Below are 18,816 nucleotides of genomic sequence, written 5' to 3'. Positions count from 1 at the left end.
AACATGAATACACCAATTCACATCAATGAACCGAATACACGTAATGTCTGACAATAATATGTCGCATTCGTCAACAAGTCACATTATTGCCTCTCCTTTTTGACATTGTTAGAATCACATTTTTGACAGAAAACCTAGCGCAAAGAAGAAACGGGTTAGTATGCGATTGACAGCATATGCCCAACAGCTCATTTTCTGGTTAGCTGCGCATGTTCGCTTCTCGTCCTGATTTCCCATCGACTCCGGGCCCCCATGCGACATTATCAACCCAATTTCGACCTTTGCGCACGTTATGATGACGTTTTTAGTGGAAGCAGTTCCACCAGTTCTGTATCTCCTTAAGGAACAATTATTGTTTATCTATAGAGGACCACCCCGGAACATCAAAGTAAATTATTCATATTGTGGTTGGGTTCCTTTTTTTTGACCCCCTGATGGAACCAGTTCAAGGATCATGATGACGGAATTGTGATGTGGCAAAGTTGTAAGATTAGACTCTAATCTAACTAGCGGCTGCGCTTTTGCTTTTGCTTGGACCTCTACCTGCGCACAGAAGATGACGATGTATATCATGTAAGGCACACGAATATATGCACGGACCCGTTTGCGTGTGTTTTGAAATATGCGAGGAACTGAGGCGTAGACAATCTGACACAAACATACACGGAAATTTCATACGCCCGATTGGTCAGCAATTGATCCCAACAGGCGCTATTGAACCATGGCAACGGGTTGCTCCTGCGAGCAATATGGTTTCACATGGCGGGCTCTACGGCTGATGTAACCATTGCTGTCAATGTGCTGTATAGAGAGCCTGTATTAACCGGCCGTAGAATACAATAGAAACATGGATCTGACAGTAATCGAGAAAGGAAGACAAGACGCAATACGTGTAATAATTAAATTTCTTAAGATTCTTGACTCCTAGAACCCGCAATTACACCACTGGCGGACAAACATATATATAATTGATGCTGACGAAAGGTTTTATAGATGACAATATTCCATGCCGTTGCAGAGACGGCACAGGCTTAGCGAGTGTCTGGGTCATTTCACATGCTTTGTGGCAGTTTCTTGTTACGCCATTCGATTTTACTAACTTAAGGTATGCGAAAAAAATCTGACGGTCGCACTTGTCACAAGATTGGGCCTTTCATAGGTCCGCATCTGATGGCCCCCGGTCCCGAGCACGATATGATTTATGATCTAATACAAGCGATATGTAAGCCCTTGTGGCGGCGCATCTGACCACCAAGTAGTCCCAACAAGTTCAAGTCTTTGGCTCAGCAACCCGGCCATATGAGAGGCTTTGTGATGCAAACCCGAAATTAAAAGACCCGATGGAAAAAAGATCATGAATGGCGGTTTGGTCCTAATTCCTACCTGGTCCCTGAATTACAATTAGATTTTTTCCCATTTTAGGCTAGTCTACCTGGCTTGTCTTGTGGTAGCAGTCCTCGTCTGATGGTGGGCAGGGTAATTATCCAGCAGGATCCCAAAATGGCTTCCGGCTTCGTAATAAGTGACCAATTCATCTTAATTAAATCCCATGGCGTGCTCAGACGCTCCTAGCAACCGTAATTGACCAGACGCAATGCTACCGAGCCTCCGAACTCTGGAGGCCATGGCCTCGTTTATATGTCCTAGTTAAGAGCCTTTGCCCCCGGTCGTGTTATGCTCCAATCTACCAAATAAGTATCCACACTCTCTTGCACGGTCTCAGTAACTTGTCATTGCTCGTCTGTGTTCTTTGAGCTCGTCATGACTTCCTATAACTTGCTTCGTGAGTATCAGGATCATATTGTGCCCCAGAGCTACAATGCTGGCTTCGTCATTCTTAGCTACATTGTCAGCCTGGTCGGCGCAGGCTCAAGTCTTGAGCTTATGAGCAGACGAACCGGCTTCAGAGGCCTATACAACCAGTATGTTTACGTTTTTGCGATTCTGAAAACCTCATGTTGTTTCTCCGAATGATCGCACTGACTAAATAAGCTTGTTACTCGTGAGCTCCGCCGTCACCATGGGCGGAGTAGCCATCTGGTGTATGGTGAGTTACGACAATATCCATCTGGATCACGTAGCCCTTGAATGCTCACGATATGGTCTTCGACTAGCATTTCACTGGAAATAGAGCTATCCATCTTGCCAACGGAGAACCCGAGATGCAAGTAGCCTATTCGAAGGGCTTTACAGCTCTATCCTTCTTTATTCCTATTATCGTCTTGCTGTCTGCATTTCTAGCAATCGGCACTGATAATGCTATTTCCTGGTGGAGAGTCATTGCTGGCGGCGTTCTCTGCGGCGCTTCTATCTGCGGTATGCACTATCTCGGGAATACATCTATTAAGAATTATACCTGTGTATATCAGCCAGCCTACGTCGTCGGATCCGCTATTATCGCCGTTGTTGCCAGTAACGCTGCCCTTTTTATGTTATTTGTCTTTAGGGCTATGTGGACAAATTCGTGGCGGAGGCGAGCTATCTCGGCTGCGGTCCTTGCAAGCGCTGTATCAGGGATGCACTGGTGTGCCGCTGCTGGAACTCGTTATCGTTTCAGAGATGCCGAGTCAAAGGGAAACGAGCCACCTAAAGCTGCAAATGTTGTCGTGGCTATCTGTTTGGTCAGTACGCATATTCAGTTGACAATATGAAATGTATGGCTGATCCAGAATAGACTCTCGGTGCCTGTTTTATCATTGCCATGTCAACCATCATTCGCATAAGGAACTTGAGAAAGTCCGCCTTTCGAGCGCAGCAGGTCACATTGGGAACAGCTGTCTTCGACAAAGCCGGAAGGATTCTCGTCGACCCTGATGGACTAATTCCCAGTACTGTTATCACTGATTCATTTTTGGAAAAGGTAGATATATATACTCTGACACATCCTAGACGGCCCTTGGCTTACTTTACTAGCATACCAAAGACGGCTTTAGTATCAGACACCCAATCTTCCAGTGGATGTTCCTGGCATCAAGAAACTGGAGTATTATCTCGAGCCTTGTTGGCGGTATGAGGCAGCACGTGTTACAGTTGCCTCATTCAAGCACTCATAAAGACGGACGATGTGGCATTCAGCTCGTTAACGAGTATGGAGAGATGATTGAGCATTACGACATTATTTTTAGGGAACTCTTCTGTCTTGCCGCAGCCGAGCTTGCGGGCCGGTTCCATGAGGATTTGACCTCTGTAGGTGTCTTATGGGATGAGATTCTCCTTACAGGCCCAGTTGGCCAGTGGCCACGACCCCAGTCTCGCATGAGTTCTCGTCTTAGTCTTTCTTGGGGAATGGTAGACAGTCAAGAGGACAACCAAAGTGGCCCTGACATAGAAACAGGGCTCGACGCTCGGCAGCAGGCCTTTGGACGCGGCTTGTTGATGCTGCTAGCTCGCCGTGTTAAGTCGGATCAGGACGCTGAGCGTTTTATATCAGCTGGTTATCGTTTCGCCGAGCTTCATCAGGTCAGCAACATCATCAGGTCGGGCATGCAGATTCAGAGTACCGAGTTTGAGACGAAACTCCGTTCCATGTCTACATACGCATCCAAGCACAACAAGGCACCATCCGGTGTTCATATAGGCTTCTTCGCCATCCGAGCCTCCGTCAGGTCCGGATTCGATATTTTGGTACAGAAAGACGCCAGAAATCTTCTCCCATCTATGGCTCTTCCACTTAAGACACTCGAGAACTGGCATTTACAGTTCCTCAAGCGGTTTGGAAACATGTCAGTTTCCAAAATACTACAGAGTCTGAATGAGACGTCGGTGGGTCAAAGCGCTCAGGAGAGCGAGTTTGCGGCTCAACTATCAGAGACCATCAAAGCCTTATGTGAATGGATTCAAGAGCCACTCTTTGAAGACGCAGCCCTCACGTCTACGATATCCTGTGCACCCTGCCGAGACAACGAAGAATGGGGGCAATCGACTATGATTGTGATGCGGCTGATGATTCCCATCCACTCAGTGCTGTCTAGTCCCAACTGTGAATTCATACCTCTTAGCTTCTTCAAGATACGCCAGGCGCCAGCACAATTCCAGCACGAGTTTATACAAGGGGTACACCAAAGGTTCGAACATATTGTCAAGTTGGCGGATAGTGGTGAAGTATCGCAGGGCAGCGGATCCGGCTTACCATTCAGGTTCTGGTCGTTCAGACGGTCTAACCTTTCAGCGGTCAAAATACTAAACGGCAATACTATGGCAATGGGGAATCAACGACGACGCCTGTCCGCTGATTCGGCGAAATCCAGTTCGACTGTCAATCTTAACCCGTCTGGCCACGCCAATCGAGTCCGAGCAATGTCTTTGACAGAGGATTCGGGAATAAGCCAAGATCATGAAAAATCACGACCGGACCGGCTGTCCTACGGAGGTGCCACTAGCATAAAGGAAATCTTGGTCAATGGTGAAGAAAGCAAACACAAATCAGAGCAATGCGCCGGATCAGAAGGCTCATGTAAGCTCACGATCCCAGCGAATAACCCAAAGACGCCACCGGCAGTAGACATTGAGCTCCAGGTGATAGGTCACTGCGAAACCAACGCGCAGGCGGGCCCACAAATCTCCAGCGAAGTCGGGCCTCATAAGGGCCTAGTGAGCAATATGTCGTCATTTGTGGATATTCTGTTTGTCGAAACTATTGAGCACCGTGAGAAAGGGGCAGTAGGAGAATCAAACGCTTAATTCCGCTGGCGCAAACCATATAGATATCACCTAGGCAGATAAATTAGATATATCAAGGAATGCCTAATAATTTTTATCTTAATTAGTAATACAAAGTTAGCCTTCCATAGTTTAAAGACTTATCCTTAATATTAAAATTAAGGAGTAGTACTGGCTATTACTTAGAAATACTTAATACGAAAACATATTTAGTTATAATATATCCCTAATACATCTTAGAATTCTAAAGCATTAAGTAAATTAAAGAAAAGTAAGAAAATGCCTATAAAAAGCCTTAACTTAAAATTATATTAAAGCCACTTACTAAAATAAAGGCTTATACTCTAGAGATATTAACACAACAAGTAATATTTTACATCTTATTAGATGAGTTACCTTCTTATTTTTATATGCAGAGACTTCAAAATGGCGAATTTAAGCTCCGAGGCACTTCACAGGTACAGGGCATATCTTCAACACTGTGCTCAAACGAGACCAACCCACGGCGTCGTGGTTTTTCTTTCTCACCACATCCTAGTTGCAATACGAATATATCAACGATTCCATAGATTAAACAGATTTAATCTATAGAACACATTATTAAACCATGTTCGTTCATAAACGTCTCCTCGACGACTTCCAGTACGTCTCAGCATGGCAGCGGCAGGGGTTCATATTAAGTTATCAATTAACTATTTTAAGGGAATAATCTTATATATCTCTCTCTCAGGCTTTATGCTTCTCGTCGGGCTGCTATCGGTCTTTACGACAGGGCAGGGACATTCTTCGGGATGCCATTGTGTATTCGTCTTTTAATCTAGATTTGACATTAGAGTTTCACCAAATCAGAATCCATTTATAATATGCATACAGTTCTGGGATAAAGGAGACGATGCTGTGAGGAAGGTGCCAAAGAGATCATGATTAGCCTTGGGACAACGGAGTCCACCACCACTTGAGTTAGGGAGGGTGATATGTAGCATAAAGATGAAATGTGGATGTGTAGGAGCCAAGAATCCCTTTCCTTGCTGTGGCCACGCTGAGTCTCGATAGTTGTCATTCCATTATCTTTGGCCACCGGAGCAAACGGGCTTGAATAGGCACCATAGGCTCCTGGTGATGCCGTTATTTGATAATTAGACCCTTTTGTGTTTAGAACTATATGCCAGTTCGTTACTGGTGGCGAAGTAAAGGGTTCTTCGATCTTTCTAGGGTAGACTATACAACGATAAATGCAGGCCTTGAGTCGGGTGTGAAATACAGTTGGCGAGATTGCACCAAGAAAGATGGGACTGGTCACGCTTCCTAAGGTCAATTCGAGCAAAAGAGCAATGATTATAAGCCTCACCTTGCTAACTGATAGCGTCTCCTGTTAATCAAGCGTAGCGTTATTAAATAAAATTTTATCCTTTTTATATTGTAAGATTGAGGAATGGGGAATGTAAATGGCTCTGGGAATAAGTGGCTGAATGCACCACGATGCATTACCTGTGTGCATTCAGAGTACATGACATCCGCGAGCTGCTATCGTCTTGGACGCTCTTACCCCAATTGCCCTCACAGACTTCCGTCTTACAGGGTAATGAAGTGGGATCATCCATTACCACGCCATATAAGCTGACGCGTCCGTTCTGCGAGCTAGCGAATCCGCTTACGTTTTAGCAAAGTGTTCGCAAAATCGCATGTCTGGCCAATCATGAGGAAGGCTGCGTATCTTCAACTGCACGGCGTGTTGAAATCTGCCACAGCGCAACCCGCTGCTTGGGCTTTGGTGTAACTTATTTCTTTTGCAAACTGCCCTCACCCACTACCAGTAACGATCGGCTTGGCTTGGTAGCAGGAGGGTCAGAGCAGGGGTTTGATGGCGTCTCGGACTCTCTTGATCTACTTGGAGGAAGCGCGATGTGATAATTCTGTCTTGGGACTTTGATGTTGGGGAGCCTTACGCCACGCCAGCCAGGGATAAGCGCCTAACGGAGACCTGAAACATGGGCTTCGGAATACCCATCCGTCATTACTACAGACTTTCGTGGCAGAGCCCAGGCCCCATGCTTATTTGATGCCAAGCTTTGTTAATAGGAATGCCGAGACTGGCACCAGGACGTCTCCCGTGGACATGCAGTAGCATCTCTTTGCCCGCCCTTTAGCACAATTTGCGTAATCATCGGGGTCAGATATCCAATCATGTTCCTAAAAACAGGTGGGGTATTGCACAAAAGCATTCAAGATGTAGAGTAGGGACTGTCGGAGTATCTTCTCCAATGCCAGTTACCAAATTTCCCCTCATTCACGCAATGAAGATCTGTGTTTTAGGCCACGCATGATCTCCACGCGTATCAGGAAACAACAGGAGTTAGGGATCGAGGTATGTGCCTAAGTAAGTCTTTGGGCTAGAATACTACGCTCTTTAGATACAAGTTAATCAACAGACTACTGCTACTAAGTTATGATTTACCTAACCTTGGATCCTTTCAGCACGCTCGGTACGACAATTTGTCTCTCTGTTATACCGAGGTGGCAAATAGAATAGCATTAGAGGACGGACGGAACAATGGTGGCCTGGCATGTCACTACGTTCTCATTAATGGACGTCAAATACCGGTTTCAGCTCTAATATACGTAAGCATTCGCCGCGCTTCCCGAACTTTATTCTGGGTTACCGTGAAATATTCGGCGCAGTTGAGGCGACAGATGTGATCAAATTCCGGTCTATGACGAGAGAAAGGAACAGGAGCTCGTCATCACTGCAGGACAAATGACATTAAGTCATTTGACGCAGAGAGACTAATCTGAGTCAGCAGCGTTGGTAAATTCCAGCGCCGTCGGACTAGAAAAATTAGAAAGCCTTTTATAACATCTTTAATTATTCTTTGACGGATATTCATTCACAAAATATGAAGACCTTCCTAAGCACTCTAATCCTCAAGATCCTCACGCTAGTGATACGCAGAGACATAGCAGTCGTCGGCAAACCGACCACTTCAATCTTCCTAAAGCCAAGCGTGGAAGCCGTCAGGGATATTCAAGCAACCATTCCACCGGCAATTGAAGGGTCGACGGTACCAGGGGTAGGATTCAACCGTATGTTTCAGATATGGCTAGAGAATGTCAATTTCGAGGTATGTGCCAGTCCTAGACTGTTGGGACGGTAGGTTGTAAAAGTCCTATAGGACAGGCTTATATATCAGTGACAGACAGCAGCTGTTAATAAGGACATGCGCTGGCTCGCCGAGCAGGGTGTTTTGCTCGAGAATTACTACGCAGGTGAGATACTAAGCTCTCAAGTGACGGTGGTGCAATTAACACTTCTTGCAGTCACCCACCCATCGCAACCCAACTATGTTGCCGCCGTGGGAGGCGACACATTTGGTCTACAGAACGACCGCTACCATCGCATCCCGGCTAACGTCTCTACCGTCATTGAGCTCCTCGACACTAAGCAGATCTCCTGGGCTGAGTATGAAGAGACCTTTTCGTACCGCGGCGTCCAAGGAGCTAATGGAGATGGCTATGTGAGCAAGCATAATCCACTGTCCTCTTACGATATAATCTCAAGAAATGCAACCCGCATGGCTCGGATTAAGAATTTCACCAGCTTCGAACAAGATTTGGCGGGCAAAAATCTCCCTCAATGGGCATTCTTCACACCAAATATTCGCGATGATGGGCACGACACTGGGCTTGCCTTTGCAGGCAGATGGCTCCATGAGTGGCTTGGTCCCCTTATTGAGAATGAGTACTTTATGAACAAGACTCTCATAGTGGTCACTTTCGATGAGGCTAAACAAAATGACATTCCTAATAAGGTATTCACGGTTCTCCTCGGAGGCGCCATTCACCCCTCCCTACGCGGCACCACAGACAGTATGTACTACAACCACTATTCCATGCTGTCCACCATCTCGGTGAACTGGGATCTCCCCTCGCTCGGCCGCTGGGACTGCGATGCTAATGTGTTCTCTGTCCTGGCTAATAAAGTAGGCTACAAGAACACCGACATCTCGTACCAAGGCTTGTCGTGGAGTGAATCCTACCCCGGGCCGCTTAACGATGTACAAGAACTGCCCGGATGGTGGCCGACACCTGACACGGAAGCCAAGTGCGCAGCCGGCAGAGGCGTGTTGGGATCTATCAAGTCACTGTGGGGCAGGTCTGGGGGGTCATACAACTACACTAATGTCTATCCCTATGACGACAATTACCAAGCCACAAAGGGGCGTATTCCGGCTGTTGGGGTTAATGATGCTTCTTCATCGATTAGCCCATCCAATGCCGCGCCGAGTCAAACTGGTTCCGCTGGCAGAAGCAAAAGCAGCGGCTCTCTGATAAAGACTGTCCCTATTTCTTTAGCACCGCTGCTCTTGGGCATCGCTGTAGCTGCGCTTACGTGACCTAGGATAGTTCATTTTATAATATATAACCGAATAACAATAAAAGAAAAGACCTAGGTAATTTAATTTTAATTAAAGAAAAATTAAGAATAATATACCTCTAAGGACTTGGTTATTAGGCTCTAAATATATACTTTATATAATAGCAAAAGGCCAGTTAAATTATAAAACTTAAATTTAATATTTAGGCAATTAGAACGTAAGGCTAAGTTTTACTACCAAACTCGTTTTTCTCTAATTAAGCTTAATATAAGGAGTATAGCTATAGTAGTTATATCTGTTAAAGTTTTCCCACTCCTAGCTGTACATAGATTCCAAAGAATTTCGCTTGGCCTTGACGAACTTGGGCCAAGTATTTGTCAAGACCAGATATTTAATACTGGCCTCAGCATCATCAAAGATGCTCCCATTAAAATGTTCAGGGATATCTCCCCACCAAAGAGCACTAGCATTCACTTCTCTTGATGTAGTAAAGATTCCATCTTCGGACCCATGAGCAGATGCAGCAGAAGAGTTGACGTTGGCTAGTGAGGTCATGTTGAATGATTCAAAGGGCAGCGCCGGGTCTACCGGGCGTTTATCTCCATACAGAGTCCTAGCCGAAACCTCAAATATATCCTCAAGGTTTTTCAGGTCCTGAGAGGATAGGTTCACCTGAAATTCGGCGTCTCGAGTGCTGATGAAGGTGGCGTAGATGCGTAACGCGCTGTTGAATCGTTCATGGATAAGTTCTTGAATGGCGGAATACTGCTCCTGGTTGCTTGAACCTCGGAACGAGGCAGGAAGAGATGACTTCCACTCGGCAACAGCTCGAAGGAAAGCGATATTCTCGCCTGAAAAGTCATGTAGGGCAGAAAACTGTTGAAGGGGCTCTGGGTTGCGTTCAAGCATACATTCAAGAGCCCCCATAGTAAATATAGTTTCAGAAGAATTAAAAGATTTAATAGATTCTCCCTTAGACCAAGCGGTCAGCGACGATCCTGTCGCTATCGTTAATCTAGTAGAAGCAGATTTCGCGCTACTAATAGCTATGGTCGTCTTTTTAGACTCCCACTGAGAGATGATATCAAGGGTTTCTTGCCGGAGAGATTGGTGACGAAGAACCTCCCAGCATGGAAGGAAGATAGTAAACACCTCAATGATCATAATGGATAGGGCTATCCTGGGTCAAGTCAACATGATGCATAACGCGAACTGGGTTGTGCATTGGCTTATACGTACCATTGTGGAGGAACGAAAACATTATTAACGGGTGCCATGGCAGGGAGATAGAGAGCGATAAGCCACATTGGAGCCGCATGAAGGTTAGCCAGGCAACATGCAATGGTTTGAACTCTCCATCCTTGAGTATCGCGGATGTTTCGAGACTTCCATAGAATAACAGGAGCGATAACCCAAGCCCAGACTAGTTGCCAAACAATGGAAGGCCACCTAAACATGTGTTAGCGGCCTGGATGCAAGAGGCTGGGTTCTTGTTAAGATTAATATACCATTCCCAACCTTTACGGGCTGCTGCCTTCCGTTGCGATTCTGTGCCAGTAACCTCTGTACCAGAAATACCAAATGAGTCGTGAAATTTGCGCGAAACCAGGAACATAAAAGTAGTTAAGAGCAACTATATTACATTAGCCTTGCCTTTATAATTAAAGCTTTGGGTTTCCTACTTGGAATAGCATACCAAGGCCAACGAGGACTAGCATTCTCTTGGTATAGTTAAGATTGGAATAACGCCCGATCAAGCCCTGTTTTGGAACTCGTTCTGACTTTGGCCTAGCATTTTTGCCAGCAAATAAGTTCCTTTGAGATTTAGCAACATAGAGGAAGCGGCTATTAGAAGCGTGGAATAAAGCAATGCCAAACGGAAGCCAAATGCTCATGATCCAGAACTCAACGGCAGGCGGGAAGAGAAGCGCGACGACATAAACCCACTGAACGGCGATCCAGTAGAGGTGGAGTAGAATAACAGAGCCAAATGAAAGAAGAAGGCCGCGAATTCGAAGGATTGGCATATCACGTCGCCTATAAAGGAATGCCATACCAGCAACCAAGAGGATAGTCCAAACGGATGAGAACGCGATCCAGAGGATGGCTATTCCTTCGAAACGGGCATGAGGCTTCTCGTCTCTCCGCATCCACCTCAAAGCCTTATCCGCAGAATTGAGGTCCATGGCTGGTTCTGAGGAAATTAAACTGTGCTGGATGGAGTGACTTTAAAGAGAGGGACTTTAGATAAGAATAGGGAGATGTTTGTTATATTACAGTGAGTGTGTAGAAAGAAACTTAATACTCGCTAAAAAAAGTTAGACTTAGAGATATGGAAATCTTAAATACTTTTATATGGTCAGGGATCCTGGGTGACTGGCGGCAATCAAGTGATTGTGGACATACATAATGCTCCTCTTACAAACGCCTTCAGAGACGGAAAAGCGACGTCCAGAAAGTGACAGAAACCTTGTCTCCCCGCAACCCTAACGCCTCCACGTTCAGTTCCATGGCTTCTCAAATTTTCCTTCCCCGGCACCCTCAGCTTAACTCATCCCAATAATACTACCCGAAGCTGTCAACCAGCAATTGGGAATCTGCTCATACGTGTGTCAACTGCATAGAACTACCGTGACCTAAGCCCCGACGCCCAATTCGGGACAATGGCATTGGAGATAAGACCTCAGTGGTGGTGCTCGGACGCAAGTCTGCGACGAAAATCACACCAAAGGACTAAGTGGCGCTCAGTTACCTTCTTGTAGAATGAGTGCCAATCAATCAGAGGGCCAGGGACGCTATGCGGCTGAGTGAGCTAGAGTGTAAAATCGTCATTCTGACAAGTAAATAAAGGATGCCTGCATATAAACGTCCGATGACCTAAGCCACGTGTATCTGTATTTCCGGCCCAAGGCATAATTCCCGGTTCACGACGCTATGGTAATAATTGTGGCCTTTAGCGGGCTATTCCCAATGTGTCAAAGCTTAGTGCCCCAACTGAGGTGTGACGCTACCTTGGCACCTACCGGTGTGACATACTTCTCATCCTGGATAGTTAATTGATCTGTTTTCTATTAAGATGAGATCCTCTGGCAACCCAAAACATACTAGTCATAGGATCTCTTAATGAGTCTAAATTTGACAGCAAAGACTGGCGAGCGAAGATGTGCCTTGGAACATACGCCAACATAGTTCTGAAGCCGAAACACGTCGCAGGATGGTGAGACAGTGGCAACAAAGTTTCCCAGACGGTCTCCACGGACACAAACCGCATCCAAAAGCAATATCCGCTTTGAGCTCGTGGCATACGCATGTGTCTGATTTCGGTATACACGCGTGCGTGCGTCGGCTTGGGCTTGACAGGGGGGCCATGCACCGTTAGCGCCACTATTGGAGCTTCAGTCAGCCACATCCAGAGCTGACAGTACCTTTCGCCAATCAAGCCGGACGACAATGGAGGACAACCTTCGAAAAGACCGTTATCAGCCTAATCACCTGGTCTCCCTTTCGAGGAGGGCAGACCATGTGTGTCGCTCCCGGGCTCCTGGGCTGACAGGCGGGAAAGTCATGGTGAGACATAACTAACATCACCCACCATAATGCCCGAAGTGATTGCATTTACCAAGAGTTTTATGAGTCGCGAGAATGAACATGGTAAGTAAGCATACTTTAAAATATTTAAGGGATTAAAACAAGAAAGATTAATATATATAATAAGCAACTTTTTGTAATACGCACTTGTTTATAACACTGGCTTATTATGTATATAGTACTGTTTCTCTTAACTATGTAATAATTCCAGTTAATGGTTTAAGTAATTAATGTGATAGCAGTGTTTCGGAGTAAGTGAACGAAACCGTTCTAGGGGGCTTATCTCAGCAGGTTTAAAAATCGCAAGGTCCAAGCATGATAAAAATATCCCATTTCCTAACATGCATAAAAATGCACATTAGCCTTCATTCGAGTGACAGCAAACCATGTTTAACCTCCCGGATTGGCACTAAGTCCATGCTTAATAAATGGCATGGCTGCTGCCTATTTTTTGCTAACCCGACGTTAATAAGAAGCTCATCCTAAATGGGAAGATCAACCTCATCTTCAACTTCCTTAGGGCCAAGACGATCGTCACTCAGGTCTCATTAATCTAGCACTTCGTGGTAGCATTAAAACCTGCTTGTTAATTAAAGCCATATTTAATAGACCAAAAAGCTTCATCCCGAAATTCTAGCAAGCCCAGCTAGTTAGATAGTTAAACAGCTGCAACAGAAGAACTCAGCCAATTGCCTACTACCCGTTGGCTTATGAGGGCAGACCCGAACACTAAGCAGAGCCGCCAAATTAACTGTACCGATTTTTGTGCCGAACTAAGCAGAGCCTAGTTAGTTCGGGCCCCCACTTGGACAGGCTTTTGAACTCCGCCGCCCTTCCGTCGATATACGGAATCACCCAACAAGGGCAGGGTTTCAAACCCCGCCCAGGACTGCCTCCCTTGCTAGAAAAGTCCCTCTGGCCTCTACGCCTTCTTACTTTTTGTGGGCCATGTTAAGCCATAAGCCAAAGAATGCCCCCGTATCATCTTTTCCAACTCTGCTAGAGACAATGTTCCACTGTCCTTTTTCGTATCGCATTGATATACTGTTAAGTCTAGAACGCCTCATTGGATTTCGAAAGTGATTGCCTACTGGCAGCTTTCGCTCGGTTTAACCTTTATAATGATTCAATCATTAACTAAGCCTGAGCGAAGGAGAATGAGCAGTACGACTAGGATATGATTTGTCAAGACTGCATACAATTTACCTCCGAACAAAGGGTGGCATGGAGTTTAGTAAATGACTCACTGCGTGTCTGTGTGCTTATTCCTTCCAACCCTTATATGCATCTCGATAACACCCGGCAATATGTTTCCTTACCGTAAAATTACAGTGACCGTTATCCCAGCCAACTGAAGATATCCAGACATACCCCTACTCTCGTTCAAAGTAGCTCAGCCTAGCGCGATTCAGAATGGGTAATACTCTCTCTTTTACCTACTGCCCAATCAGCGGCGATGAAATCCGACTTCTCAAAATTTTACCCACTTCTTCATCAGAAAAGATTTGTTGCTCCATATCTCATTTCCAGCTCTCATCTTGCCCAGCTTACACGGCCTTATCCTATACCTGGGGCGGCTCCTTCTGGACCCACATCATTGAACTAAATGGCTGTGAGTTTGTGGTACGGTCGAATTTGCATGCGTTCTTGAAGGAAGCACAGGAGCGCTTCACGAAGGAAAACCTTACTCCTGAACTTGGATCAGACATAGAACAGAATGGCAATAGTAGTGTATGGCTTTGGATCGACGCCATATGCATCAACCAAGAGGATATTCCGGAGCGCAACGCCCAGGTTCTCCGGATGAAAGATATCTACGAAAAGGCAGAGCGAATCATTTGCTGGCTCGGTTCTTTACCATTCTTTACGGATGGAATGGCTGCGATCAAGCTACTAGACTTTTTCTACGACCTGAGCCAGAAATATTCGAACATCAATGACCATAGTCATGCGGAAGCTATCATTACAGATTCTCTCGGTCCGACAAGCCATAACTTTAAACAGATGGACTGGATTTCATTGAAAAATATGCTGCATAGACCATGGTGGACCAGGGCGTGGGTAGTTCAGGAAGCATCAACGCCGAGGAGAAAAGTGATCTGGTATGGACCATACGAAAGATCATCTAAGCATTTTTGGAAAGCCGCTCGTGTTTTGTTCCTCATCTCAAAGCAACCGGGGATTACACAGCTGCAAAAAGAAGCTTATAATCCTAGCGCCTCGCTGTTTAATCATATGCGGGTGGCGAGGGAAGAAAACAAGCTTCTTCTTCTTGACGCCCTCCCTAGCATGAGACTGTATCAAGCAACTGATCCGAGAGATAAAGTATTCGCAATCCTGGCAATATGTCAGGATGGCAGGCATCCGGATATAGCGCCGCACTACGAGAATTCAACAGAGGAGGTCTTCACGAACTTGGCAGCTCATATTCTGAGTCGAGACGAGCGTTTGGATATCCTTGGACATTGTCACTATTCGAGGAGAGCACCATCGCTTCCTACTTGGGTCCCCGATTGGACGAGTAAATGGGTCGCCTTGGATTTCTCCCACAGAAATGAAAAGACTCTTGAACGAGTGTACAACGCGTGTTTCTCAATTCCTGCAGTCATTAGGATAGACCGTACAACACGGACTCTCCGACTTCGCGGTATCAAGTTCGACGAGCTTTTTTTGGTGGGGTTAGCCCGGAATGCTGACCCAAATATCACTCCTGATGTTGATGTCCTCAGAAATTGGCTCTCACTAGCTTCTCAACTGGGGAATGATTATATTTCTGGTGGTACTGTATTTGAAGCTCTCCAACATACACTCTGTGCTGATATTACGGAATCATCACAGTTGAACGGTGAAGATCAACGTGGTGGAAAGGTTGATCTTCCTGGAGATATTTATACGATCCCCCAGGACTTTTTCCGCTGCTCTCTCCTTTTAAATAGACGCACAGTTCGTCGATGCTTGGCAACTACAAGAAAAGGCTATCTTGCCTTGGCGCCGCAGGAAACGAAACCGGGTGATCTGCTCTGTGTCCTATATGGAGGGCAGCTCCCCTTTGTTTTACGAAATTCTGATTCTAACTTGGAATTAATTGGCGAGGCGTATGTCCATGGAATTATGGACGGAGAATTAATTAATAGTAGTAACATAAGAAATATGGAGCAGGAGTTTGAGATACACTAGATTTAGAAATGATTTCATATCAAATATTATAACATGTATACTCAGCAAGCAGCATAGATGAGTCTTGAAGAAATTCATGTGATATTACAGGTGGCATTGTAAAGCAACCCCAGCCACTAACAAAAAATGCAAATTGCAGTTTTCGGAACGAGAATAATAGTATATAATCGAGCAAGGGCTTTCTACAGATCATGGTTTGCCTGCTAGTCATCCGCCCCATAGCAGGCAGAAATCTATTCTAGAATGACACATCTCTTAATTCAGAGAAAGGCTTCATTTAAAACATATTCCCTGTGCCTCCGGCACTGTGTGTCACTGTCTGTTCACCACGATTCGTAAGTAACTTTGCGTAGTCTTTGACCGCACCAGCCTGAGAAGCGTCGTATAGACCGCCCAAGCCAGAGCACAAGTCTGCCGCCTCTTGAAAAGCAGAATTGGTACAAACGCCCTCAGCGGGAGGCATAGGATGTGCTGCATCCCCAAGTAAGGAAATTTTGGTAGATACAGGGCTTCAATCAACGTAAACCCCCTCACATTCTGCAGTTGCTTGTAATTTGGTTATTAATAACTTACTCAGTAACTGCAACAGGATCCAATCCTTGAACTCTATAGAAGCATACTGCATCTTGGCCTAAGGGAGTACCTGGATGTATATTCTCTTTTTAAGTAGTAGTCAAATAACTAAAGTAATACACTTGGTCAATGGCCGTGTATCTATCAGCCCAGAACCCCATATTCCGCAAGACGGAAGATCGGAATATGGAGAGTACGCAGACTTCGGAAAACCCGCGGTGGGGATTATAAGTTACCCCACGGGATTAACCAGCACGAATGCAGTTAGCTCCAAGGAGTCGGTGCTTCATCCCCGAGCCCATGTCTTCTAACAATTATTCTTTCTAACTGAAATAATATATTTAATCGAGTGCTGTCCTCGGCAAGAATTGTAAATAGAACCCGTTTCATATAACTACATCTTGCCAAACATATCAAGCCTCAGTCTTTAGGTCACGAAGCCAAGACTCATTATGCTTCAAACAATTCCCATGCCAAGTCGGGAGCTCACTATAGCCTTGGCTGTGCTCTCCCTGCTTCTGCTCCTAGTCCAAAAAGCAATCACAAGACGCCGGGAAAGTAAGGCACTTCTTCCTCTGCCCCCTTCACCTCCTAGTACAAACATTATCGCCGGCCATCTTCCAACCGTCCTGAAAGCAGCTAAGGAACATCGCCAGCACCTTCTTTTCCAGAAGTGGGCCGAGGAATATGGCGAGGTGTTTTTCGTCCAGCTCGGTACTATCCAAGAGTACTTCATTAACAGCGACCAAGCCGTCAGGGCAATCTTCGACAAGGCTGCGGCACAAACATCTGAACGACCGCGCTGGATTGTCAGTAACGAGCAGATGTGCAACCGACTCAACCTTCTCCTTCTTAGCTCAAGTGAAAAGGCATGGAAAAATCAGCGGAAGGCCACAACCTTCGGGCTGACTAACTTGAATCTCGCTGATGCTGGTCTTCCATTTCTCCATTTCGAAACGTTGAAGTTCCTGAATGACATTGCTCAAAATCCCAATAAAGGTGCCAACCCGCAATCTTTATGGTCGAGCATTGGTCGCTACACATATAGCACATTCTCATCCCAGATCTTTGGCCTCGATGTCCCTGATGACAACAGTCCAGTTATTGACTACATATTCGAAACAGGCCTAGCCCAGATTCTTGGTATGCTCCCTGGCTACTATCTAGTTGACACTTTCAACATTCTTGATAAGCTGCCCCTATTCCTTAAACCTTGGGAAAGAGACGCAAAGTCCAGGCACAAGCGCGACTATGAATGGTGTTGCGATAAGCTTGAGGTGAGGTCCATCTAGAACACTGGAGCCAATGGGCCATGACTAACACAACGACCCAGAGAGTAAAGTCACTGATTGATGCCGGAGAGGCTCCGCCACATATGACTTTCATCCGAAGGGTTATTCAAGATCCAAATCATCTGGGACTTGACAGCCTCGAGGATGCCGCATACCTGGGCATGATGTTGATCATCGGGGCTTCAGATACAGTAAGCACTGCTGTACCTCTATTTCTTTAGGCTGCAATACTAACAATATGATAGAGCCGGATATCAACTTGGTCATTTCTTGAGGCCATGTTGACATTTCCAGATATTTGCAACAAAGCGAGAAGGGTAATTGGTAAGTCTGTTTCTATCACCCTGGTGTACAAAAAGCCATAAGTACTGATGTCATTAGATGAGGCTGTTGGAGATAGGGTTCCTGTTTATGAGGATTTGGAGCGTGTGCCATATATTCGCCAGGTGATGAAGGAATCCTGGAGATGGCGCCCACCTGTTGCTCTAGGTCATCCCCATACCACCACTCGAGACATAGTTTACAAGGATTACCGCATACCAAAGGGAGCGAGGATACATCTGAACGCATGGTAAGCAGTTATATTTGTTTCAACTAGTTCACTTGCTAAGACAGAACTCAAGGGCAATCCACCGAGACCCTAAACGCTACCCAGATCCCGATAAGTTTATTCCTGAGCGCTTCGATGGTGATACAAGATCAGTAAGACACTTCAATGGATAAAAGGTAGTTAAGAATATGCTAACTAAATATCAGAGCCAGGAAAGCGCAGCATCCCCTGACGTTTCCACAAGAGACCACTTTGTCTTCGGAGCTGGACGTCGTATCTGTAATTCAATTGATAAGACCCATGTGCCGCTTTGTCTTGCTAACTCTTCTTTGCTATAGGCCCCGGTTACCATGTCGCGGATAGAAGCTTTGCTGTGAGTGTTATGCGTATTCTTTGGGCTTTCGACATAAGTTTAAAGCCAGGAACAAAGCTTCCTCTTGACCCCCAAAGCTTTCCAGGCGATATGCCCGGTAATCCTGGACTGGATTTGCCTGTTGTACTGACTGTGAGAAGCCCGGAAAGACTGGCAACGATACAGAAGGAGTTTGAGGGAGCTGTACAGGGCCGAGCAAAGATGGAGCCCTTAGCTGGTTAGCATGATTCA

The 18,816-nt window shown here is 45.8% G+C and overlaps 4 protein-coding genes across 4 annotated transcripts; 3 read left to right on the top strand and 1 right to left on the bottom strand.

Annotated features, from left to right (window-relative positions):
- Window positions 1-1,761: 1,761 nt before the first annotated feature.
- On the top strand, window positions 1,762-4,680 carry FOIG_15828 (uncharacterized protein; the record flags this gene model as incomplete). The annotated part of the gene is made up of 5 exons (XM_031217221.1): window positions 1,762-1,922; window positions 1,993-2,047; window positions 2,115-2,621; window positions 2,675-2,860; window positions 2,914-4,680. 5 exons carry the CDS (start codon window positions 1,762-1,764, stop codon window positions 4,678-4,680), a joined length of 2,676 nt encoding a protein of 891 aa, XP_031053118.1.
- A 2,873-nt stretch (window positions 4,681-7,553) lies between these two features.
- FOIG_15827 (acid phosphatase) lies at window positions 7,554-9,050 on the top strand (the record flags this gene model as incomplete). Its single annotated transcript, XM_031217220.1, has 3 exons — window positions 7,554-7,778; window positions 7,854-7,923; window positions 7,975-9,050. The coding sequence occupies 3 exons, from the start codon at window positions 7,554-7,556 to the stop codon at window positions 9,048-9,050; spliced, it is 1,371 nt and encodes a 456-aa protein (XP_031053117.1).
- A 297-nt stretch (window positions 9,051-9,347) lies between these two features.
- FOIG_15826 (uncharacterized protein) lies at window positions 9,348-11,363 on the bottom strand (the record flags this gene model as incomplete). The annotated part of the gene is made up of 4 exons (XM_031217219.1): window positions 10,715-11,363; window positions 10,541-10,665; window positions 10,272-10,481; window positions 9,348-10,212 (listed from the first exon to the last, which is right to left on the bottom strand). Exons 1-4 carry the CDS (start codon window positions 11,216-11,218, stop codon window positions 9,348-9,350), a joined length of 1,704 nt encoding a protein of 567 aa, XP_031053116.1. The 5' UTR covers window positions 11,219-11,363.
- A 1,265-nt stretch (window positions 11,364-12,628) lies between these two features.
- Window positions 12,629-18,807, top strand: FOIG_15825 (uncharacterized protein; the record flags this gene model as incomplete). Its single annotated transcript, XM_031217218.1, has 9 exons — window positions 12,629-12,683; window positions 14,167-15,715; window positions 16,918-17,647; window positions 17,704-17,853; window positions 17,908-17,986; window positions 18,044-18,233; window positions 18,286-18,364; window positions 18,419-18,491; window positions 18,551-18,807. 9 exons carry the CDS (start codon window positions 12,629-12,631, stop codon window positions 18,805-18,807), a joined length of 3,162 nt encoding a protein of 1,053 aa, XP_031053115.1.
- Between the last annotated feature and the right edge of the window lie 9 nt (window positions 18,808-18,816).

Source organism: Fusarium odoratissimum, assembly GCF_000260195.1.
Source record: "Fusarium odoratissimum NRRL 54006 unplaced genomic scaffold supercont1.59, whole genome shotgun sequence".
Taxonomy (NCBI): domain Eukaryota; kingdom Fungi; phylum Ascomycota; class Sordariomycetes; order Hypocreales; family Nectriaceae; genus Fusarium; species Fusarium odoratissimum.
The sequence above is the reverse complement of the archived record's forward strand: the minus strand, read 5'-3'. Positions and strand labels throughout refer to the sequence as shown.